Consider the following 25,445-nt stretch of genomic DNA (forward strand, 5'->3'; position numbering starts at 1 on the left):
TAGGGTTGCTGCCTGCCAAGACAAGTGGCAATGATATTTGTAAAACCCTGAGCTGTATCAAGTTCTCATTTATGTTACAAAGACCTGCATTCAGGAAATCTCTGATCTTTTTCTCTTTTTGTTTTACAGCCTGGTTAAGGTTGGTGATATGAATTTCTGGTAAATACTTTCATTAAAAAGGAAGTTTTTAAAAACAATTTGTTAACAAAACTATTTGTATTACACAGACCTGCATTGAGGATATCTTTGATAATTTTTTCTTTTTATTCCATAACAGGCAGATTGTGGTTTTGGTTAAAAAATATCACACTTTCTTTAGAAAGCTGAAAGGAACCAAAACTTAAAAAAAAAAATTAAATTAATTGAGACTTACCTATCAACTGAAATTTGTACATTATTGTAGTTCTGTCTTTTCTCCTGGTGGTGCAATCTGTTTGAGGATATCCCTGATTTGTTTTACTTCTTTCTTCACACAAAGTGTCCTTGATTTTACCTCCTTTGTCCTTAACAACCAAATTGTGACCTTCATTAAGGATACCCTGGATATTTTTTTCCTGTTCTTCCATGACAGGCAGATTGTGGTTTTGGTTAAAAAATATCACACTTTCTTTAGAAAGCTGTAATGAACCAAAACTTTAAAAAAAATAATAAAATTAATTGAGACTTACCTGTCATCTGAAATTTGTACATTATTATAGTTCTGTCTTTTCTCCTGGTGGTGCAATCTGTTTGAGGATAACCCTGATTTATTTTTCTTCACACAAAGTGTCCTTGATTTTATCTCCTTTGTCCTTAACAACCAAATTGTGACATTCATTAAGGCTACCCTGGATATTTTTTTCTTGTTCTTTCACAACCAAATAAATAATGGTTTAATAAATAAGGTTTAATAATAATGTCACAATTTTCTTGTAGAGATTTTAATGCTGCTTGTACTTTTCCACTTAAATCATTTCTGGTGCTAGTAGGGCTGCTGCCCTCAAAGACAATTGGTGATGGTATTTGTAAAACCCTGAGCTGTATCGAGTTCCCATTTGTGTTACAAAGACCTGCTTTTACGATCAAAGACCTGCTTTTAGGATATCTGATTTTTCTCTCCTTGTTTTACAGCCTAGTTAAGGTTGGTGATATGAATTTCTGGTAAGTGCTTTCATTAAAAAGGAAGTTTTTAAAAACAATTTGTAGACAAAGCTATTTGTATTACACAGATCTGTTTGAGGATATCCCTGATTTGTTTTACTTCTTTCTTCACACAAAGTGTCCTTGATTTTATCTCCTTTGTCCTTAACAACCAAATTGTGACCTTCATTAAGGTTACCCTGGATATTTTTCCCCTGTTCTTTCACAAGGAAATAAATAATGGTTTAATAAACAAGGTTTAATAATAATGTCACAATTTTCTTGTAGAGATTTTAATGCTTCTTGTACTCTTCCATTAAGTTATTTCTGGTGCTAGTAGGGTTGCTGCCTGCCAAGACAAGTGGCAATGATATTTGTAAAACCCTGAGCTGTATCAAGTTCTCATTTATGTTACAAAGACCTGCATTCAGGAAATCTCTGATCTTTTTCTCTTTTTGTTTTACAGCCTGGTTAAGGTTGGTGATATGAATTTCTGGTAAATACTTTCATTAAAAAGGAAGTTTTTAAAAACAATTTGTTGACAAAACTATTTGTATTACACAGACCTGCATTGAGGATATCTTTGATAATTTTTTCTTTTTATTCCATAACAGGCAGATTGTGGTTTTGGTTAAAAAATATCACACTTTCTTTAGAAAGCTGAAAGGAACCAAAACTTAAAAAAAAAAAAAAATTAAATTAATTGAGACTTACCTATCAACTGAAATTTGTACATTATTGTAGTTCTGTCTTTTCTCCTGGTGGTGCAATCTGTTTGAGGATATCCCTGATTTGTTTTACTTCTTTCTTCACACAAAGTGTCCTTGATTTTATCTCCTTTGTCCTTAACAACCAAATTGTGACCTTCATTAAGGATACCCTGGATATTTTTTTCCTGTTCTTCCATGACAGGCAGATTGTGGTTTTGGTTAAAAAATATCACACTTTCTTTAGAAAGCTGTAATGAACCAAAACTTTAAAAAAAATACTAAAATTAATTGAGACTTACCTGTCATCTGAAATTTGTACATTATTATAGTTCTGTCTTTTCTCCTGGTGGTGCAATCTGTTTGAGGATAACCCTGATTTATTTTTCTTCACACAAAGTGTCCTTGATTTTATCTCCTTTGTCCTTAACAACCAAATTGTGACATTCATTAAGGCTACCCTGGATATTTTTTTCTTGTTCTTTCACAACCAAATAAATAATGGTTTAATAAATAAGGTTTAATAATAATGTCACAATTTTCTTGTAGAGATTTTAATGCTGCTTGTACTTTTCCACTTAAATCATTTCTGGTGCTAGTAGGGCTGCTGCCCTCAAAGACAATTGGTGATGGTATTTGTAAAACCCTGAGCTGTATCGAGTTCCCATTTGTGTTACAAAGACCTGCTTTTACGATCGAAGACCTGCTTTTAGGATATCTGATTTTTCTCTCCTTGTTTTACAGCCTGGTTAAGGTTGGTGATATGAATTTCTGGTAAGTGCTTTCATTAAAAAGGAAGCTTTTAAAAGCAATTTGTAGACAAAGCTATTTGTATTACACAGATCTGTTTGAGGATATCCCTGATTTGTTTTACTTCTTTCTTCACACAAAGTGTCCTTGATTTGATCTCCTTTGTCCTTAACAACCAAATTGTGACCTTCATTAAGGTTACCCTGGATATTTTTTCCCTGTTCTTTCACAACGAAATAAATAATGGTTTAATAAACAAGGTTTAATAATAATGTCACGATTTTCTTGTAGAGATTTTAATGCTGCTTGTACTTTTCCACTTAAATCATTTCTGGTGCTATAAAACCGTAGGAGAATCAATCGCAACAAGAACAAGTGTCACCAGTTAGTGGGTAATTTTTACTAATTGTGTACTTGTTTCGCCTCTATTCGAAGCTTCATCAGGACAATTTTTTGTACATTTTAGCCCCCTGAAGTACTTTTTTCGGGGTTCAGAATTGAATATGACGTATTTACATTGACAATAGAGTAAGGGCAGATAAGCCCTAAAGTTGATGTTATACTTTGCCAAATTATGGTATTATTGAAGTTCATGAAGTATGCAAATAACTAATTAAAGTCCAATCAAAATAATAATAATAATGAAAAGCGTTTGTTGTTCATCATGGGTAGGCTAGTTCGTCCAGGCAAATGGTGGCATCTGATGTTGAGGCATAGGCCAGCTTCTTATAATCCACTAAGGGTCCAGGTAATTCTGTGGAGCTGATACTCTTGACGGAAGAGTTGTTGGAAGACGAGTCACTCAACAACAGGTCTCCCTTCAGTAGGTCAATGGGAATCTTATCTTCTGTTTGAGCTGGTTTTTGAGTATGCGGCCCTGGGGGATTCCTCTCCTTGGCCGGTACTACCCTGAATTTGGCCTTCTCTAGTTGTTGTTTAGTAAGTGTTTCTAATGGTCTTTTCCATTTGTCCGGAATGGTCGCTTCATTCCTGACCTCATCTGTGAAGACTTCGGGTTCAATGCGGTAAAAAGGGTGTTTTTCTTTTAAATAGCGGTCATAGAGATATCTTCTTCCAAAGGTGTGTTTACAGATTTTGCAGTGAAATCTAGTGTTACTGTTCATGCTATGTATTCTGCTGACATGCCTCCGTAATGAACTTAAGTTCGCTAGTCTCTTACCACATAGGATGCACGGCATCTTGATATTCCCTGCATCCTTTCGGTGGTGTTTAGTAGGTGTGGACTTGGTCTTCAGCATATTTATGAAATGATGTTCATACCCCACGGTTTACGTGTGCGTAGAATATGAATCCAACTCTCCTCTGTTCGTAAACGGTTGTTTGACTTACCTATCAACTGAAATTTGTACATTATTGTAGTTCTGTCTTTTCTCCTGGTGATGCAATCTGTTTTTTAGGATATCCCTGATTTGTTTTACTTCTTTCTTAACACAAAGTTTTTTTGATTTTATCTTCTTCCTTTACAACCAAATTGTGATCTTCATTAAGGATACCCTGGATATTATTTTCTCGTTCTTCCATGACAGGCAGATTATGGTTTTAGTTAAAAAATATCACACTTTTGTTAGAAAGCTGCTACCCACAAAGACAAGTGGTGATGGTATTTGTAAAACCCTGAGCTGTATTGTGTTCCCATTTGTGTTTACAAAGACCTGCTTTTACGATCAAAGACCTGCTTTTAGGATATCTGTGATTTTTCTCTCGTCTTGTTTTACAGCCTGGTTAAGATTGGTGATATGATTTTCTGGTAAATGCTTAAGAAAGAAGGAAATTTTTAAAAACAATTTGTAGACAAAGCTATTTGTATTACAAAGGCCTGCTTATATGAACAAATTATGCTGAGGCACATTGACAGGAATCTTAACAGTTTATTACATTATAATAATATGGGCTACAGGGTTATAACAGCTGTAGTGCTTGCCAAAACTTAAGTATTAACTGGCCAACAAGGCTGGGTGAGCACCATTTTTACAAACTTTGCAAGCATGACCATACATACATTTGGCATGGAAACTCTTGCCATTGTTGAAGTTGATACAAAGTTCAATACCTTCCGCTGCAACCCTTCACCTTCCATATCTATCTTGTAACTATCCCTTTAATGAATGATGTTCCTCTCTGATGACATTTGGCTGAAAAGCTGATTGTGGCTTATGTGGCAACTGTAGAATACCTTGACAGAAAGCAGCCGTGTGGGTACCAGCTCCACAAGAACAGGCATTAGTTTTGGCTCCTGCCATTAGCATGGTTAGCAGATAATTGTCTCTGATAGCCCAGTTTACTTTTGTGTTTAAGCACTGTAATGTGTGAGCATTCCTACCAGAGAACAACTTATGATAGTCATAGAATCTATCTCTGTATAGATTATGGATCTCAACAATAATTTCTTCGTATCTGTCAAGTTCCTGTCGTCAGTGAGGATACCGTGAACACATAATTCTTTTATGCTTTCCAGCACACATGACCTTTTTAAACACTCCGAAAGCCAGAATGAATTCGCTTAGCGTTAAGGTTCTATTGAGTTGAGCATCTGGTTTTTTGTTGGCATGCTGGCAACTCTGGTCATTTTGACCATTAAAGTATGGAATGAGAATGGCCGCTAAATTGACATCTTTCCCAAAGATGATTTACTGTCGTAAGGAGGGAGAAACAGTCTCTACGAAAGGCAATGATTCAGAGGCATGCCCGTAACGGGTTTTGTTTTGATGTAGACTGCTCACTTGAAAAGTTAGAACGATTTCCTTCTTCCTGAAATCTTTGGTAGGCAGTATCAAGAGTAAAGTCTTCTGTGGGTGAAGTTGACGATCCCTGCGGCAATGATGAAGAAACAATGTCCCTGGTCCATCTAACTATAGGATCATTGTTTACATTGGTTAACAGGGTAGTGTCTGTAGGCATGTCATTTGAACTGTCAGCAGTGGCAGCAGGCATACATGTCCTTTGAGATCGAGTAATTTCTCTCACACTATTTTCTAAACTCAAATAACAGTTTTGTAATGTGTTGCCACTATCCGCCAGGCTGGAAATCATGGCAACTAAGTTTGGAGTAGAGGCAGTCAGCTCCAAACTTCTTGCCTGTCGGCCATCTTGCTGATCGCACACCTCTCGGGGCCGCTTGTGCCTCTCTCAATTTCATGACTAATTCCATACGTTAAGAACCAGATCTGAATGGCACATTCCTCTTATTAAGTTCTCCTTTCAGTCTAGCAATAGTCCAGTTTTCCAATAACTCAGGATCGTAGGGTACAGGCCTAGACGCGTTCCTTCCACGTTTAGAAGCCATGGTTGAGCACACAAACTATGACAATCACTATGAACCCTGGAAACGGAAGTTTTGTCAGTAAATCACACACGTACACCTTTGAGTTGAGATGTGGACTTTTACAAGACGTCTATATGACAAAATCACATATTGAAAGTACAAGGTTTTAATAAAACGCAAACCGCACAAATGATACGTGACGAACCCTTCAGAACCGGTGAAAGTGTCCTCAAAGTAAAACAAAATGGCAATCAGTTGGAATTTGGGTATGGAATATAAAGCTCACAAGCCACTGAAGCCAGCAAAAGTCCTTCGAATTGAGGAAGGATCGTAACCTCCCAGCAGGAAAGATCACAATGTCATGATAAGTCCAAAGGTTAGCACACACTGATTAATATTGGGGAAGTAATCGAATAATACAACCTATAAAAAGTCAGAACGTCCTCTTTCTCATCATCCGCTGAAACTGAATGCCTAGCAATACGGACACCCCTCTAGGGCACAATGCTGATTGGTCAAAACTAGTAAGACACACTAATTAGCATACCGATAAACATACTCCAAGAACTACACATAACTTCCTTGCCTCATATAAAAATTTGCATTCAGGGCTGTCTCCGCTGCTTTATGTGATAACCAGATGTATGAATGAAGATGAGTATGATTCCTACATGCAGGCGAGTCCTAGTCCGAAATAGGAAAAGGTGGTCCTGGTTGTAGGTATGAGAAGTATAAATGAAAATTTTGAACACTGGTTGATCGAGAATGAAGGTTTAAACTATTAAATAAAACATGACAAATTTGAAAATGAGTAAAATCAGCTTGTTGCCAGGCGAAGGAGTCCTGTACAACGAAGACTGCTAAAATAGTACACAGTCTAGGTAACATCGCCAGGCGAGGTCCTGAGTTTTACTGAAGAACCAGGCGAAAATGGTCCTGTACGGATGCACTATAACTGTACTATACGAAACTATGTATGTATAAAATGAATTGAAAAACCCGCGTCTTGGGGCTAATGGACCAAATTGATATGCGCAGAAATTTTCCTGCTCAATATATTGAGCTGCTTTGGCAGAAAACATACGATGGTATTCATTAAAAGCCTTAGGAGCATGTGTGTTGTTGAGTCTGATAATGATAGCCTCGTAACGGTCCAATTCGCCTCTCCGATTGGGGAACGATTCGGTGACCACTCACTTATAAATACCAAAAGCGGTAATGAATTCCGATATTGATAGCCCTGAATAGTATTTGCTCCCTCGGCGGCCCTGGGAATTACTGTCTGTCTGCGTTAGGGGCTCAGAACCAGGGGTGAGTAGCAAGGAAAAGTTGACATCCTTACCTTGAACTATCCGTTTCCTCATAGCCGGTGAAACAATGTCGATTTGTGGCAGGACATCACCTGGTATCCCATCGTGATCTGCGTAATAAGGAAGGGTTTCCAGGGTAGTACCAGACGTCCTGGCATCGCCAACACTGCTCCTTATTTGGTTTAGATTAGAATATGCCGTTGACAAATCGAATGCCGACTCTGTAGGCTTAGACTGTGAAGCCTTGATGGCTTTGAATGTCATTTCCATTAATGCAAGCGTCCGGTCAAGAAGAGTGTCTGCCCTTGGTTGTATCACTTCCGGTAAATGGCTACGCGAATCAGTACAAGGTGGAGAGGTCGGAAGGCACGAGCTGGCCTGTTCATGCCTAACATCGCCCAACGAAACTGAGGGTTCCGCTGCATAATGTAGATCCTCTTGTGGGGGTAGGTTAACGAGTCTACGAGCCGTGACACTAGGCTGTTCATTTGCCGGCGTGTTGGAATGGACTGTCGGCATGATGGATGAGGCATCATTGTGTGTTTCCAAACTGCTTTCAAGTCTCCGATAACACTGTTGTAGAGTTGCAACACTTTCTGCTAGACTTGAAACCATATCCATCAGCTTGTTAGTCGTTGTACCGTAACTCGATTTGTTTGCAGAACTTCCTGTGTCTGGGCACCTTGCATTTTGGTATACCACACCTCTAGACTGGTGTGCGACAGGGACACCGTTCCTTGCTTCCTGCAACTTTTTTACAAGCACCAAACACCTTGACAAACTTTTATAAGACACATCCAGATGTCTTAATTCTTCCTGCAGTCGGAAGAGTGTACAATTCTCCAGAATTTCTGGATCGTAAGGTATAGGCCTTGGTTACTAGGTTAGCCTGGTAGAAAGGAAGTGTGTTAAAACTCCAAGTCTGTGTGCCCAAACAGGCCTACACAAAATACATTACGCGATGAAATTGGACACTGACACCTCAGTGAAATATATGGTCATGTGCTTTGCAGATCTATCGAAGAGATAATCCAAATTATTTGAGGTAAATGATAACGCAAAATCTAGCTACTGTGAAATTCCGCACCTTAAAACAAAAAGTGAGGGGATCCGTCAAGGTTTCTTCTGATTGGATAAAACTCACATCCCCCAGACGCATTAGCATGAACATAGTAATTATAACCATACACATTACAGCTATCAAAGTGCAGGAAAGAAGATTAAAGAAAGTTGTATATAAACTATAATTAAGAAATTTTTCAAAAACAACTTGTAGACAAAGCTATTTGTATTACACAGATCTGTTTAAGGATATCCCTGATTTGTTTTTTCTTCCTCCTTCACACAGAGTGTCCTTGATTTTTATCTTCTTCTTCCTTAACAAATTGTGACCTTCATTAAGGATACCCTGGATATTTTTTTCCTGTTCTTCCATGACAGGCAGATTGTGGTTTTGGTTAAAAAATATCACACTTTCTTTAGAAAGCTGTAATGAACCAAAACTTTAAAAAAAAATAAAATCAATTGAGACTTACCTGTCAACTGAAATTTGTACATTATTGTAGTTCTGTCTTTTCTCCTGGTGGTGCAATCTGTTTGAGGATAACCCAGATTTATTTTTCTTCACACAAAGTGTCCTTGATTTTATCTCCTTTGTCCTTAACAACCAAATTGTGACCTTCATTAAGGTTACCCTGGATATTTTTTTCTTGTTCTTTCACAACCAAACAAATAATGGTTTATAAATAACGTTTAATAATAATGTCACAATTTTCTTGTAGAGACTTTAATGCTGCTTGTACTTTTCCACTTAAATCATTTCTGGTGCTAGTAGGGCTGCTGCCCTCAAAGACAATTGGTGATGGTATTTGTAAAACCCTGAGCTGTATCGAGTTCCCATTTGTGTTACAAAGACCTGCTTTTACGATCGAAGACCTGCTTTTAGGATATCTGATTTTTCTCTCCTTGTTTTACAGCCTGGTTAAGGTTGGTGATATGAATTTCTGGTAAGTGCTTTCATTAAAAAGGAAGCTTTTAAAAGCTATTTGTATTACAAAGACCTGTATTCAGGATATCTTTGATAATTTTTTCTTGTTATTCCATAACAGGCAGATTGTGGTTTTGGTTAAAAAAATATCACACTTTCTTTAGAAAGATGTAATGAACCAAAACCATTTAAATTAATTGAGACTTACCTGTCAACTGAAATTTGTATTTTATTGTAGGTCTGTCTTTTCTCCTGGTGGTGCAATCTGTTTTTTAGGATATCCCTGATTTGTTTTACTTCTTTCATGTTAAAGTATAGTTTATATACAACTTTATATATTTTCACCATACTGGTATATTTTTGTTTCTGTTATTTCCTTTGTTATATTGGCTTAAATCTTATGTTTTTATTCATTTTGTATCTGTGTAAAGGATTTGCTTTGCCAGGGCCAGTGTAAGTCTATTTAATGAAGCTTGTTTATGTTGATATGCAAATTAGGGGAATTTTGGGATTATTGACAAATCACCATTAACCCCTAGAGGGGTATGTTGTATTGCAGTTTCAGACTTCAGTAATTGTTTTCTGATGAATGGTGGTGTTTGTTTGTGACTTACCCACCCACCTTCCCCATCTACTCCCTTGCGTATAGATCTAATTCCACACGTCGCGAAGGATGGGCTGAGCACATGACCTGCTTGTACACCCCGAAGGCCAAAATAAATTCACTTAAAGTAAGCGACTTAGATAGTCGAGAGTCTGGCTTATCAGTACCCCTGTGGAAAACGCATTTTTGTAACATGTTTCAACATGTTTTAAACGTTTGTAAACATGGTTGTGAAACTTGTTCAGACATGTTTTTGAACATGTTTTAACATAAGGACACATGTACGTTAAATGGCACCATGGTCAAACATGTTCAGACATATTTCATGTTTGCCGTCAATAGCATTTTTTGAAACATGTTTCAAAATGTTTCAATGTGATTTGTAATAATACTGCTATATTTTACACACATTTAAACATGTTTTCAAATGTTAACAAAAGGTTCTACAACATGCTTAAACATGTTACATACATGTTTCAAACATGGTACACAAGTTTTAACATGTTACAAATGTGAAAGCAATACATTTCATACACATTCAAAGATGTTTCAATGCATTTAATTTCAAACCTTGCAAATTGATATTGTACAGTTACCTTTTTAGTTAATATATAGAATTAATTCAATGCATTTAATTTCAAACCTTGTAATTTCATATTTAACAGTAACTTTTTTTAGTTAAAACAGAGAATGAATTCAACTCCTGTTCAACACTGATCGGAATCATGTTTGCTCATCATCAGTTTCTTCTTGGCATTTTGAACTTTAACAGTAAAATCTTTATCTGACACATTGTGAGTTCCTTTTACATACTTCATCAGAATATTAAATTTCTCTCGTTCAAAATGAGGTTTCGCTTCTAAGGTTTTATTCGGCTTCTTTCCTGAAGCCATACAATTTGCAATCTCATCCGTTGAAAACAGCATCTTCATACCACACACTGTGGCCATGAAAGCATTTGGCTCTTTTTCAATGGCCTGCTTGATTGTGCTTTCTGAATAGCAATTGAACATCTTGCTGTCTTTGCTGGTACCACTACTAGCAGTTTGTTGAATGGTCTTTTTCAGTTTTCTGAATTCTCCCTTTGTCACATAGCCATCAAGGATTGACATCAGTTGATCTTCTGTGATGTAACTGCAAAATCAGCAAAGGAACCTCACATAAACATGATAAAATGGCATTAAAATGAGATCACTTAATTTGTGCTATTTTAAGTTGAAATGAACTTCAAATAGTATCTGAATAATATATTAAGATCATTTAAAGGCTTGAATGAGTGATGTAAAAGCCTGTGGCAGAGTGTAAACATGGTGACGACAAGGTGCAGCGCCTCAGAGACCCTGATTCAGGCATGTATCAATGTTACATCTATCTCACTCTTCCACATTAATTATAATTCCAGCACTGAGCATGCTCAAATCCTGTTCCATAACTTTTATGTCAATGTTATGCAAGAATGAAAAAGATTTCCATTGTAAAATTTTATTTATAATGTGACCAAGTGGAATATCAAACCCATGACCACCAATAGTGAACTTGAATGCTGGATCAGAAAACTATACAAACACAGCTGTTTCATAAAATTTTGAATAATAATTACCTTTCTAGAGATTTTCTTGAGGTGGATTTCTTCATAGGCGATTTCCTTGGGGTGTAATTCTTTTTTGGCGTTGACTTCCTTTTGTCTACGAGAGATGAAGATGGAGATGACATCCCTGATGTTTGTTGAGTCCAGGATCTGGAAAAAATTTTCCAAGTGGATTAGATGACATTATAGAGAGTCAGACTGATGACAATAACCAGATGGAAAAAAGAATATGTACAGAACTTCTTGACAGTCAATATTATATCACTTTGCAGGAAACCGTCTGAAATATTTCCTAAACAAAGTGTTATTGTATGATTTATGACTCTTGATAAATTATAGATTGTTAGTTGGCTTTTTCTTATTAATCTATCACCTGATTTTTTAAAAACAATAATGTATAAGAAAATGTTTTATTTTCAGAGCAAATAAAATGCAGTATATAAAGCACATGTAACTGTAAATCATCTTCCGAAAGAAACTCACGAATCCTTATTCAATTTGACATAGCATTGAAGTATAGTCTACAAGTCCGAGGTTGTAATTAGGGGGTGCCCGGTAAAAACAACCTACTGCATGGTCACTGGATACACCATATGTAGTATCTAAATAACATATTATAATGATATAAAAAACATTAATTATGAATAAAACGAAAGGTCTGATTTGGGGAAAATTCAGTGTTCTCAATTAATGGCCAAATAGATTGTAAAGAGACAAGTCATGTAAAAACTTGTTGATTGAAAAGAGAGCCCCAAAGAAGACCATATAAGAATAATAAGTCCTTAAGGACATTGAGTATAAATTGTCACAGATTGTGTGTAAAACGTAACTTGTAACTCGTATTAGATGTTTATTATAATGTGTCATGCAGTTCATGTGACTGTATAACTATAACCCCTAATCAAAATGAAGACATTTTCGACTGTGCTTCCTGAATAACCTCAGAGGAAGATCTGATATACCGAGTATAGCAGTTAGATGACCAACGGCCAAGTGTTTGAATCATATGGTCTTCTACACCGGCCGCAGCAGCTGACGTGGCAGCGCCTATTCTAAATGAGTGGCCGTTGTATTTTGAACTGTCAATACCTAACAAGGTTAACACGTGTCTGAGATACACAATGAACTGATCACGTGTTAAGGGTACACCAGAACTCACTACAAACAGAGGGGATTGTCCTCGAGCTCCTTGTGACCTCTGAATGTCTAAAAAACGCAACATGGATGTGACGGGGCACACCCACCATCTACTGTTTTTGAAGATAGATATAGGGACCCCTTGACGGAAAGGGTCAGTCTTAGACGCTCTGAGCAGTAAAGTATATCTAGACTTATCGTCTGCTATAACTATGTCGTTAAGTCTCAAGCAGTCTTCTGTAACGCTTTTATTCTTAATGGTGAATTCACCACATTTTAGGAATCCAAAAAAAGCCATCTGACATACACAAGTTAACATCAGATCTAAAATGTCAAATGTAATAGTCCATCTGTCCCTTGTTTTCTCTTGATACCCCTTAAGATGCATGACAGTCTCTCAGAGTTTAGGAAGGGGTTAGCATGTCCCGCTTTGATGTAATGGAATCTAATTCCTGCTAGGTATAAGTTGATGGGGGTTCAGGCTATGGTAACAGTAAGACACGAAATACATGAGTAAGTCTTCGGACAGTGCTGGGAGTTGACCAAACGGCGTCAGAGTACCAAATAAAGTCACAAAACGAAGAAGATGCTGTATGGCCACCGTGTACGCCCGAGCTGTTTGTGGACTAATAGCTGCATCCCACAACTGGTTGATTTGATTTCTCATAGCATTAGGAGGCTGGGTAACGGTGGGCAAGGTGTTGGATCCTTTTCTGCTGATGGAGCTAATCTGCAGAATTTTGTCGTCTGAAATCGAGAAATAGCATTCGCTATAGAGTTATTAACTCCAGGAATATGTTGGGCATGAATGATGAAATTATTTGCCGCTGAACAGAATGTTAATTTTCTCATCAAATTCATAATACCACTCATTTTTGATCGTCCTTTATTAATTATATCTACTGTTGCCATGTTGTCACAGTGAAACAGAATTCTACGTCGTGACCATTCCTTCCCCCATAACACACAACATACAACAATGGGGTATAGTTCGCGAAATGCCATGGAGATTTTTTCACCATCGAAAACCAAGTCTGTCGGAAATTTGCCTTGAAACCAGCGATTTTTGTAAATACCTCCAAATGATGTATCGGTAGCGTCGGTAAATAAATGCATGTCTGCTGCTATAGTAATATTGTCATTTAGAAAGAAAGACACGCCATTCCATTGTGTTAGAAACAATAACCACATTTCTATGTCTAGTCTAACTTCACGTGTAATACGTACATGATGATGCAGCTGTTGTACAGTTGTCGAAAGACTTATCAGGTAAGAAATAAACGACCGGCCGTGTGGAATGCACCGACTCGCAAAGTTCAAATGGCCTAATAAACTGAGCAGTTCACGCTTGGTGCATGATTTCTTGCCTTTGAATTCGGTAAGGAACTCTCGAATCCGAATAATTTTTCCTCTGGCATCCTCATCTGCATATTCACTGAGTCAAGTAAGATACCCAAGTATTCTAGACAAGTGGTTGGTCCTGCAGTTTTATGTAATGCGATGGGGATGTTCAGAATCTGAAACATCTCTAAGATGTTAGACATAGTGTCTTCAGCTGGATAATGTGGTGGATCTAAGGTAAGAAAGTCATCCAGAAGGTGCAAGATGTTTCTTATGTTGAAGTGATTTTCAGCTATCCAACAAATTGCTGTGGACAGGTCAAATATTTTTGGACTTGACCTACTACCAAACACTAACCTAGTGAAGAAGTAGAACTTTCCATCCCACTGAATTGCATGATATGGCCAAAGCGACGGGTGAATAGGAATAAGCTTAAAGGCATCCTAGATGTCAGTCTTACACATCCAGCTACACTTGCCTAAACGCTTGATAATCTGCACCGCATCGTCAATTTTTACATACTGTAAAGAGTAATTGTTCTTATCGATGAGATCATTTAAACTCGGATTTTCATCATTGTTGTGGGGCGAGGAAAGGTACACAATAAGTCTTTTCTTTTTAGAGTATTTACTTTGAGCCACACCGATCGGATTTACTCTGTACACTTTGAATGGTAAGGTTGTGTACGGGCCAGCTAAAAAGCCTTTCTCTACCTCTGTATTCACTAGTTGGGTCACTACCTCTGGCTGAGTCCTCGCAGACAACAAGTTTTTACACACAAATGTAGACTGGGGGGGATTTTCTATACCTGTATGAAAACCGTGGCGAAGACCCCCCAAGATACTCTATAAATTGTTTGTCAGGATGATGAGCGAGCAGTCTTCCCAATTCCTTAATGTTTATAGGTGTAGACACTTTTGGCATTTTGATCCTCCCTATTGATTCCCCTGCCTGTTGAATCGGGAGGCATTGTCCTTTTTTGTTTCCGACGAGCCTGAGGCGCACACAGTTTTTGGGTGCTCCTGTTTACATACGAGACATATGTGTAAGCGGTTACATCTATACCTGTTACACCCTTTATCATTATAGTTGTTGCAGATTTCCTTGCTTTGGTGAAACTGCCTCGGCCTACCATAGGTATCCTGGGACTTATGGTTGCAGTTTTGTTGTTTCTGCTGTTGTGGTAAAACACTATAAGAGGGCAGAACCCTGTAGTATGACTGATACTTTGACAGGAGGTACATGTCACAGGTTTCAAGTTGGCGAAAATGTTGCAGAATAAGGTGTTATTTCTGATTGCCCAGTAAACCCGTTTATTGTGATAAGCCAAGTGAGCTGCTGCTTTCGCACTAAATTGTCTGTGATATTCATAGAACCCACCCCCTCCATACCTGGTGGCCATATCGACAATGTCACGCTCGTACAGGTCCATCTCGGTGTGTCTGTGGGGGAAGGCTTCACATAATACATTTTTAAAAATTCCAAATGCGTGAATGAATTCGCCAATGGATAACGCGCGTTGAAGGCGGGGTTCTGGTTTGTCTGTGCCACCGTTGATGTTGGGGCCTTGGTAATAAGGAATTAACAGAGTGGCCATATTAACATCCTTACCTTCTAGGATGTTCTTCCTGATGTTGGGTGCTATCAGTTCCACATGTGGCAGTTCCCCAGAGCTGATCCCTTCTAAGGACCCAAAGCCCGTGTCAGAGTAGCTTTGTCCCACTGATTCTCGACTGGCTTGGTTATTAGTCTCTGTGACACGGACCGGTAGACTCGCTGACCTTCCTTGGCTTATCATCGCACCTCGAGGTGTTTGTAAGGAACTACCAGCTGCCGCTGCTGGCACATGTCTGTTTTCCACGGTCTGTAGTCTCTCTTGCATATGTTTCATGTCTTCTCTCAAGGCAAGGATGGTAGCTGTCAACTCAGACACTGCCGACATGATGGTAGGTCCTCCATCTTGGTTACTAGATGCTATGGCATGCTGGGATATTTCATGACGTAATATCTGCCCAGTGTCAGGTGCTGAAGGAATGATCACTGCTGGTTCTCGAGTCGGGGGTAGACTGATGGGCCTTGGTTCGGCTGAATTAACATGATCCTTGTATAATTTAATGAGTTCAGATTTTTTTTTTTTTTGCAGACGACGATGGGAAGATCCCAAGCTTATTTAATTCTTGTCGTAATTTTTTTGCTGTCCAATTATCAGGCAAGTTGACATCGTAAGGCACTGATCTACTAGTCCATCTCGTGTTACGTTTAGGCCTCATCACAACAAAACGAAGTAAAATAAAGTTCAGTTTATACAAAAAACAATGCAAGACTTGACTACTAATAAAGCTGTTTATTGATAATGTTGAGAAGTCTTCTGTAGCCAAAAACAATCTCTTGGGCGTAACAATCTCTTTGGCGTAACGGGGGCTACTCACTCATAAGCAAACTATTGAAAACTTACTTGCGACAAGCTTGACTCTGTGAATCAGAGAAGCGAAGTAAAGTGAACTGTGCTTGACTCCGGAACAGGAGAAATCACTTGACTCTGATGAACAGAGAAGCAACTTGACTCGCTGATGCCAGAGAAGCCAGGAATGATAGGGCTAGACTCTGTAAGAGTATAGAGAAGTACTTGACTCTAAGAGTCTCTGACGGTTCTAGAGAAGTGACTTGACTCTGACACCGACTCACAGAGCAGCTAGTATAATACTAGGACAAACTTGACTCCAAGGTAACCAATGAGAAGATTCTGGACTCCCATTTACACCCATCCAATATATTAAAATTTTTTGAATGACATGTATAAAACAAGCTAAAAAATAAAAAGGACATTTTAAAATTGGGGGATGAAATTCCACCGGAATTTAACCCTTTGCCACATGCAAGCCTATACACAGCAGATCACTGAACCCAGGAATGAAACATACAATGTTCGTTTCGAACATTGTTGCAGATGCTGTGATGTTTGTGCACTGTACCAATGACATACTTAGCTAGAAATGGTGGGGTTTTGATATGGTGTTTTAAACATGTTTTTCTATAAAGATCCAATGGTCTTAGGAATTTTTGTTGGTAATAAATATTTTTAAGCAATTATCAAATTTTACAATGGTATGCTTTGTTTGTGATTTTTTGTAATAAAAACAACAGTTTGTTTGTATGATTCTTTGAAATAATTCAAATAAACAATCCATGTGAAACATATTCAATCTTGTTGGTTTTAAATTTCCTTTTTGTAAAACTCACCAACTATCTAGCTACTGGCTGTGAAATTGTCTGTGGCAGTTTTCCTTACACAGGTGCACTCCACAAATTTCACAGCCGTAGACAGTCTCTTTGCGAACTTTCAACACAGACAAATGGTAGCGACATCTACGTTTAGGTCCAGGCATTCTCTGGTTGATGTGTCCCCCAATATTCTCTTGCTGTACAAGTACAGGGTCTGCCATTTCTGGGGCTTTCCTTTTTCGGGATGTGTATCCTCCAATAAGGCCTCGAACCAGTTCAAGCCGAAAGTCAAGATGACGAAAACGTTTTCTTTTTGTTTGGCGTGTTGACACAATATTGTAAACAATAAATGCGTTGACAATTGCACAGTTGACCAAAAACCAAAAAAGATATCTCCACCACCTCCGTGATGATCTACCAACATCATATGCCATTCTCAGTTGGTCATGCCTGTCTACCCCTCCCATGTATCTGTTATAGAGTTGAACAGTTTCTGGTTGGGGTAGGTCCAACACCTGTGCTCCTGAACGCCTTGAAGCACGTACTTCTTTATTTGGGTCACACATGGTGGCTAGGTGATTAACAGGTTTTTTGTCCTTCCAGACAGTTGCTATTAGGTTCGTGCCCTCTTTCTGTAGCACTTTGTACTCACCACGCTGCATTTTTCCTGGCTTCTGGAATTGTCGAGGAAAACCTTTTCTATTAGTACGACTGGTACCCCATCCATATACACCATCTTCAAGTAAATCTTCTAATAATTTTACACTTGTGAAAAAATTGTCAAAATATACATGATGAAATCTTCCGTGTATATCATCACACAGTTTTGTGACTACCTGATGACCCAACCCATGCTCGATTTGTCCCTCCTGTTTGCCTAAATAAACATCAAATCTAGATAGGTATGCAGTTTCTGCGTCACATCTCATCCAAACTTTCACTCCTCGTTTTATGGGTTTTGCAGGCATGTACTGGCGGATTGAGATACGTCCTGTATATTTGATCATAGCTTCATCAATTGCAATATTTTTTGAATGATTATAGTTGTCTTTGAACGTTTCAGAAACATGATTGATAGTTTCTCTCACTTTGTATAGTTTGTCATAATCTGGACTTTCTCTTCCTGGCTCAGATTCCCTGTCTGACACGTGAAAATACTGGTTCAATTTCTGGTATCTATTACATGGCATGACATTTTTTACACCTGTATTTCCAACAAAATCATCCATTGACCAGTACATTTCAGTTTGTGGCATATATGTTACACCCATAAGAATGTTTATTCCCACAAATGCTTTTATTTCGGCCGTATCCGTCTCGTTCCATTTTGGGTCATTTCTACTTTCAGTTTCAAGTCGCCATCGTGCATAGTTATTTGTATGTCTAACTATATTTGAAAATTGATTTTCATGAAAGAACAACAGGAAATAATCAAGGGGGGTTGCTTTATTAACATCAAAGGTTGGAGGAAGATTGGGTCCCGTTTCACGATCAAAGTTATTCACAACTACTGGCGAAAAATCGGCATTCCAGTTAACGTTGTTACCTTGTAATGGCTGAAGTACCGGAGCTCCAATTTCCTCATCTCCTGATTCATTTTCGGACGATAGATCATCCAGAACCTCATTTAAATCAATATCTGATCCAATATCTTGTGGGCCAAACCCCTCAAATTCATAATCATCGTCGTCTTCGACAAAAATATCCCGTATAACATCGCCAATACTCATGGCGGCCGCCATTACTACGAAGTTACTCACATGGAACGCTCGCTCACTTTCTAGGTTAATTTATTCAAATTTTTATATAGTAACATACGTGGACAAATATCATTGGTTAAAAATTTGGTCTTTCTTTATTTAGAATATGAAGTCTCTTTATAGGTGGCGCTTTCGGATCATGTGACAAACACTGATGCAAAACACATGGTCAAGATGGCGTCGAAAGTCGCTTGCATAGAGATCGTGCACAGGCGTTGAAAGGCGCTTACATTGAGATAAAGGACAGGCGTAAAATGGCGCTTACATGCAGCAAGGGGTAAAGGCGTCCAAAAGCGCTTGCATACGGCAAAGGGTTAAAAGCCAAAAATGAGCGAGTAAATGAGCTTACGAGCGAGTGCCCCCAATTGATAAGGGATAAAGGTTAAGAAACAGTCATATTGAGTTGAGCCGACTGTAAAGTGGCTGGATTAGTATGAATGTACCGAATAAAACAATCTGATGATCAAGCATTTTTTTGACAAATGGTTCAAACAATCCTTGACTACTAGAAATAGTTATACACATATGATTAAGCAACTTAAAGGTTATAGGCAATTGCTTATTGGAAAAATTAACCTGAGTTCTTTTAATGCCCCGCAAGATGTAATTTAACCGCATGGTGTTTGCGAGAGGATCCCCCAAGTTTAACTTGATGTAATGAAACCTTATGCCAGCTAAATAGAGTTTAATAGTGTCGAACTTCAAGCATAAAGCTTCCTGGCAGTATGTCACAAAAAATATAATCCTCATCAACAATGGGAAGGGAATTAGCAGCACATGCAATTCCCCTCATAACCAGAAATGTCACAAAACAGTTCAAACCGAACTTGCAAGTAGCCAGAGTCTTCTCGCTAAGGGCATGGTTCCATAAACTATCAACCGCTGTATTCAGCTCATCATCAATGAGGCCATAGGCAGACATGGAACTGGTAGTACATCTGCTTGAGGTGCCAGCTGCCTGAATTTGCACATCTGAAAACGAGAGATGGCGTCTGCAATGTTGTTTTGTTTACCAGGTATATGGACTGCATGAATCACAAAGTTATGCATGGCAGAATAGTAGGTAAGTTTTCGCATAAGACACATAATGCTGGACACTTTGGATCTCACTTTGGAGATTATGTCTACCGTAGCTACATTGTCACAATGAAAAAGAATATGTTTATTATGCCACTGGTGACCCCACAACACACAAGCCATAACAATAGGGTATAGCTCAAAGAGGGCCATAGATGTGTCCATGGCTTTAAGTTCACTAGGAAAAAAACCTTGAAACCACTGGTTAAGGTAGATTCCCCCAAAAGATTCAGATGTAGCATCGGTAAAAAGATGGAGGTCAGCTGCTGATGTGATATGATCATCCAGAAAAAAGGATCTGCCATTCCAATTCTTCAAAAAGAACGACCACATGTAAAGGTCTGATCGACACTCATTGCTGATTTTCACATGATGATATAGCTCACGCACTGTAGTAGAAAGCGATATGAGATGAGAGACAAAAGAACGCCCCGGTCTAATACACCGACAGGCAAAGTTCATGTGACCTAGCAAGCTGAGCATCTCGCATTTGGTACAAGACTTTTTTCTCTTGAAAGAATCCAAAAACTCAATAATTCTTTCCACTTTTTCACGTGGAAGACGACATTCCCTCAGATGAGAGTCTAGGGACACACCAAGGTATTCGAGTGATGTACAAGGGCCTACAGTTTTATGCGCACCTACCGGGATGCCTAATTCCTTGAACATAGACATAAAACGTTCCATAGTAAGAGATGCATTGACATAAGCTGGTTCAATAACTATGAAATCATCTAGCAAGTGAAGAATGTTACGAATATTGTACTTGTTCTTAGCTATCCAACAAACTGCCCGAGAAAGGCTGTCGAAAATTTTTGGGCTTGAACGACATCCAAATACGAGGCACGTAAAGAAATAATATTTGTTGTTCCACTTGACGCCGTGGTAAGGCCACAAAAAGGGATCAATTGGTATCAGCTTGAAGGCATCAGTGATATCGGTCTTCATTAGCCATGCATCGAGGCCACAGTGCTTAATAATATATATAGCATCATCTACTGTAACATACTTCAGCGAGCAAGTTAATTTATCAATTAGACTATTTAGGCTAGGATTGTTTGTGTCTCGATGAGGAGTAGATAAATCAACAATTAAACGCTTTTTCTTCGAGTATTTATGTTCAGCTAAGCATAACGGGTTGATGCGGTACCTGGAATAGGGAATATTGTCAAAAGGACCTATTAAGTATCCTTTATTTAGTTCTTTCTCCAACAACTCTGAAACACTTCCTGGGTCACTGATAGCTGACCTCAAGTTTTTACACACTATGGAGTTAATAGGAAGGTGTTGTAGACCAGTGTCAAAGCCGTGAGTTAGACCATGAATTAACTTATTAACAAATTGCTGATCAGGGTGTCCTTGAAGTTTGGAATGTAAAGCCTCAACACATATTGGGGTAGAAGCCGTCATAGGATCATGGTGATGGAGGGCTAAGATGTCTTCTTTTGAGGCTGACGGCTCTCTAAAGGGCAGGCTACTTTTGTGTGGCTTCCCTTACAGGTTAGGCAGATGTGAAGGTTATTGCAAATATTGGAAGAACAACCAAATCTACCATTGAAATTGTTACAAATCTTGCGCCCCTCAAAAACAACTCTGGGTCTGCCTTTTGAGTCAGAAGCCATAGACACTTGCCCTTTATTTAGACGAAACTGGCTGTTCCCAGAGAAACCACTGCTACTCTGTCGCTTATCCTGGCCTGGGTTGGGCAAAATTTTGTAGTATGTGCAGTGCTACCACACATCGAACACGAAACTGGAACTAAATTGGCAAATATGTTGCAGAACAAGGTATTATACCGAACGGACCAATCTATTTTCCGGTTATTGAAACGTAAATGGGCTGCTGCCTTCAACGAAAACTGTCAATGATATTCATAGAACCTGGAGCTGTATCTGGTTCCCATGTCTACGATATCTCGCTCGTACATGTCAAGCTCAACTCGGCGATGTGGGTGAGTGGAACACATGACTTGTTTATAAACGCTAAAAGCTAAAATGAATTCACTTAGACTAAGAGTTCTGTTGAGTCTAGCGTCCTGTTTCTCGTTAATACCTAAGCTCGAGTCACTTTGACCACTGCAGTACGGAATAAGGATAGCAGCCAAATTAACATCTTTCCCCGTTATAATCTGTTGGCGCAATGAGGGAGATATTGTTTCTACTAGCGGTAAGGATTCGGAGGTGTACCCATATTGGGTACGCTTATAGGAGAAAATACCTGCTGAATCGCCGGAAGGAATACTTTCCTCTTGAAGTTTCCGATACGCACTGTCCAGTGTAAATTCCTCTGTGACCGCCGCCAATGTCGAACCGGTATGCATCAACGGCGAATTGGCTACATGGGTGGTAGGAGTCGGGGCTCGGATACCATCAGTCGCCATTTGACGAGAACTACCTGCAGCGGCAGTAGCAGTAGGTTGCACAGATCTTGACTGAGTGAGCGTGAGTAGGCTATTCTCCTACCTAAAACATTAAAGGAAGGATACTCAACATCCAGGAACTCTTGTATCTGTTTATTCTTAAGAATAAACCTCCGTCGACATGTTTCGACTGCTATGCAGTCGTCATCAGGACGGTGGTTCAAAATATTACAACAGCTAGAGTATACTTTTGCGGTAGTGAACATGCCGTGATAATGGACAAAGTGCAATAATAATTATGACGTAAACAATATCTTAACAATTCGCCGACAATATCAAGATGCTTTAAAAATTCCATAGATACTATGTATGTATATAGGTTCCTGATTCATATGTTCATTAATTTCATCAAGACAAAAGGTGTCATTAAGGTCTGGTTGATTTTGATGGAATTTGGTATCATTTTCTGTAACATAGTTGTACAGGTAGTAGGTCTATTTTGTTCCACTTCGTCTTCTTCATCTGAGGACAGATATAAATCTTCTTCAAGTATCCTGTTGAGTATATTAGCTGGTGTAGTTGATTTCTTAGTGGAGGATTTCTCTATAGTATCATCCACTGCTGGTTTAATTCTAAATTTCACGTTTTTGAAGTCCTGAGTGCTTCTGGCCTCAAATGGGGGTTGCCATGCTGTAGGTTTGTTAGCGATTTTTTTAGGTGAATACATTTCTGGCTGGATGAGGTTATCCCCCTTCTCATCAGGATGTTGGTTTTTAATGTGGCGTGTGGCTACATCTTTCCAACAGTAATGATTAACCCTTTCGTGACCAAATTACTTGGTATATAGTGAAGATGGATTTTTTTTTTTAATTTTAATTTTAATTTTTTAATTAATTGAGACTAATTAAACTAATTTGGAATATTTTGTTCTATTGAAGATAACTTTTATTTGTGGGTAGATTTTGATGAAATTTTGAGTGGTATTAGTTCATACCTTTATCCTTTAGAATATAATTTCATTTTGGTCATATGTTTTCATTTTCAGGTAATTTGCACAGGTAAAAATAGTAATTAAGGTGAAAATAATTAAAATATTGAAGAATAAAGCCTCTGTGTTTGTTTTTACTTGATAAGACATAGTCTTGACACTTATTATCAATCAATGAACAACTAGAGTAAAAATTTCAAGATCATGTATGTTTCAAACAAGGTAACAACAGGTAAATCACACAGGTAAAATATGGTATGAAACAGCATGTAAATGAAATTTCATTAGGCATAATTTACCTTCTTTATGCGCATGTAGCTCTATTTGATGTCACATCTTCACCACAGGTAGCATTTTCTCACATTACAGTCTTTACTTAGTTTTTTGCATAATATTAACTCACCTGTGCTAACGAGCACAGGTGGACACAGGTAAATTTTCCGAAAATGGCCAAAAACACTTTTTTTAACAGATAGATACATTTTTGAGCACGCATGTCAGTAAAAAATCTAGTCGGAGAGGTTTCGGTCATGGAATGCTGCAAAACATCCGACTCGACACAGTGGAATGTCACAGAATTTACATTTGTAGGATGTCTCAATGGGGTAGCCCTTCGGAGTTTTTCTCTTTTGCATGGAACATTCCCTACACATTTTCTTCCTTCCCTCAATTTTCTCCAGGTGATGATGCTTGATGGATTCAGCTGCAACTAACACTGATCTGTTACATTTCTTACTTTTCCTACCCACTCTGTGTTTTCTGCTAGTAAAACCAGCTTTCAGTTGGTCCGCAATGTCCATTCTGAAGCGAAGATGGTCATAGCCTTTTGGCGGAGGGGGAACCTTGCCGTCAGTTCTTTGGAAAAGAATCCAAGCATTGACAACAGCTAGATTGATAACATACCATAATATGTACCTCCACCACTTCTTTCCAGGTCTCCCAATTGGATAGTAAGAGGACAACTGATCAAATTTGTCGACGCCTCCCATGTGAGCATTGTAGTCAAGATTTACAAAGGGCTTCCTTGTATTCTCGCATACACCAGGTTGAGATGCTGTTGACAGGAAGGTGATTTGTCTCTTGTCTTTGAAGGCAGTTGCAATGAGATTTCCTTTCTGTACTTGGATAATGTCAAACTGTTTCTTGAGTTTTGCCTTTTTTACAGCTTCAGGTAGGCCTTTCCGATTAGCCATTATTGTTCCGCAGACATATGTGTTTACCAATTCCAAATGTTCCGCTAGGGTTACTGATGAAAAGAATCTATCAAAGAAAAGAAACCTATTCTGGTTGTGATAGTGCCTTGATAATTACCAAACGACATCATAGCCTAGTCCGTATTGACGTCCACCGTTTTTTTTTCCCTGTATAAATGTCAAATCCACAACAATAGCCAGTGTCTGATTCGCATATCTGCCAAACTTTTATGCCCCATTTTGTAGGCTTGGCAGGCATGTATTGCCGAAAATGTATCCTTCCTTTATACCCAATCATGCCTTCATCCACTGACAAACATTTCCCTGGATTATAATTCTCTTTCAAGGTAGGTGAAATGCAGTTTATTAATGTTCTGACTTTGTACAGAGGGTCATAATCTGGACTGTCCCTACCAGGTACATCAGATGTGTCTCTGAGATGAATGTATTGATTTAGCTTCATGTAACGAGATTTGGTCATTATTGACGATATATATGGGTCAGAGAAACGTTCATCTGTAGACCAATAGTTCCAGAGTTGAGGCAACTAACGTATTCCCATAATGATGTTGATACTAATGAAAGCACGTACCTCGTCAGGTGTGGTCGGCTGCCATCTTGGATCAGGTCCTTTTTGATCAGCATACCTGTTTGTTTCCTCGGCAATAACGTCAAAATATGGAGCTGGTATAAACTTTAAGAAGTAATCAATAGGCTTTGCATCCATTTGTAAGTGATGATTTACTCATGTATTTTTCGTAAATTCTGGTAAAACATTTGCAAACAGGTCAACGTCGTCCCATTCAAAATTCAAATTTTGTAAGAACGGATCGTCATCATCTTCCGATTCTTCGCTCTCGTTATCTGAGAAATCTATGTCGGATTCATCATTTGCGTCCTGAAGGTCATTCTGTATCCTTTCTAAGTTTCTGTGTGCTTCCCTGACATCTTCCTCATCAAATCCGTCAAAATCTGCAACAGACTCATCACTCGATTCCGGAAGGTCCGCCATTTTCTGAT

General features: G+C 38.5%; 3 protein-coding genes across 3 annotated transcripts; all 3 read right to left on the reverse strand.

Annotated features, from left to right (window-relative positions):
• Positions 1-3,238: 3,238 nt before the first annotated feature.
• On the reverse strand, positions 3,239-3,835 carry LOC132550408 (uncharacterized). The gene has a single exon (XM_060214470.1). The coding sequence runs from the start codon at positions 3,833-3,835 to the stop codon at positions 3,239-3,241; it is 597 nt and encodes a 198-aa protein (XP_060070453.1).
• Positions 3,836-19,696: 15,861 nt separating this feature from the next.
• LOC132550409 (uncharacterized) lies at positions 19,697-21,295 on the reverse strand. Its single transcript, XM_060214471.1, has one exon. The coding sequence runs from the start codon at positions 21,293-21,295 to the stop codon at positions 19,697-19,699; it is 1,599 nt and encodes a 532-aa protein (XP_060070454.1).
• A 2,446-nt stretch (positions 21,296-23,741) lies between these two features.
• LOC132550410 (piggyBac transposable element-derived protein 4-like) lies at positions 23,742-24,425 on the reverse strand. Its single transcript, XM_060214472.1, has one exon. The coding sequence runs from the start codon at positions 24,423-24,425 to the stop codon at positions 23,742-23,744; it is 684 nt and encodes a 227-aa protein (XP_060070455.1).
• Positions 24,426-25,445: the final 1,020 nt, after the last annotated feature.

Source organism: Ylistrum balloti, unplaced genomic scaffold, assembly GCF_031769215.1.
Source record: "Ylistrum balloti isolate Yb309-2 unplaced genomic scaffold, AGI_CSIRO_Ybal_v1 Utg370122, whole genome shotgun sequence".
NCBI lineage: Eukaryota > Metazoa > Mollusca > Bivalvia > Pectinida > Pectinidae > Ylistrum > Ylistrum balloti.

Excerpts from the sequence above, each read along its gene's own strand:
- LOC132550408 (XM_060214470.1), bottom strand. The coding sequence starts at position 3,835 with ATGCTGAAGACCAAGTCCACACCTACTAAACACCACCGAAAGGATGCA.
- LOC132550410 (XM_060214472.1), bottom strand. The coding sequence starts at position 24,425 with ATGGCTAATCGGAAAGGCCTACCTGAAGCTGTAAAAAAGGCAAAACTC.
- LOC132550409 (XM_060214471.1), bottom strand. The coding sequence starts at position 21,295 with ATGACGGCTTCTACCCCAATATGTGTTGAGGCTTTACATTCCAAACTT.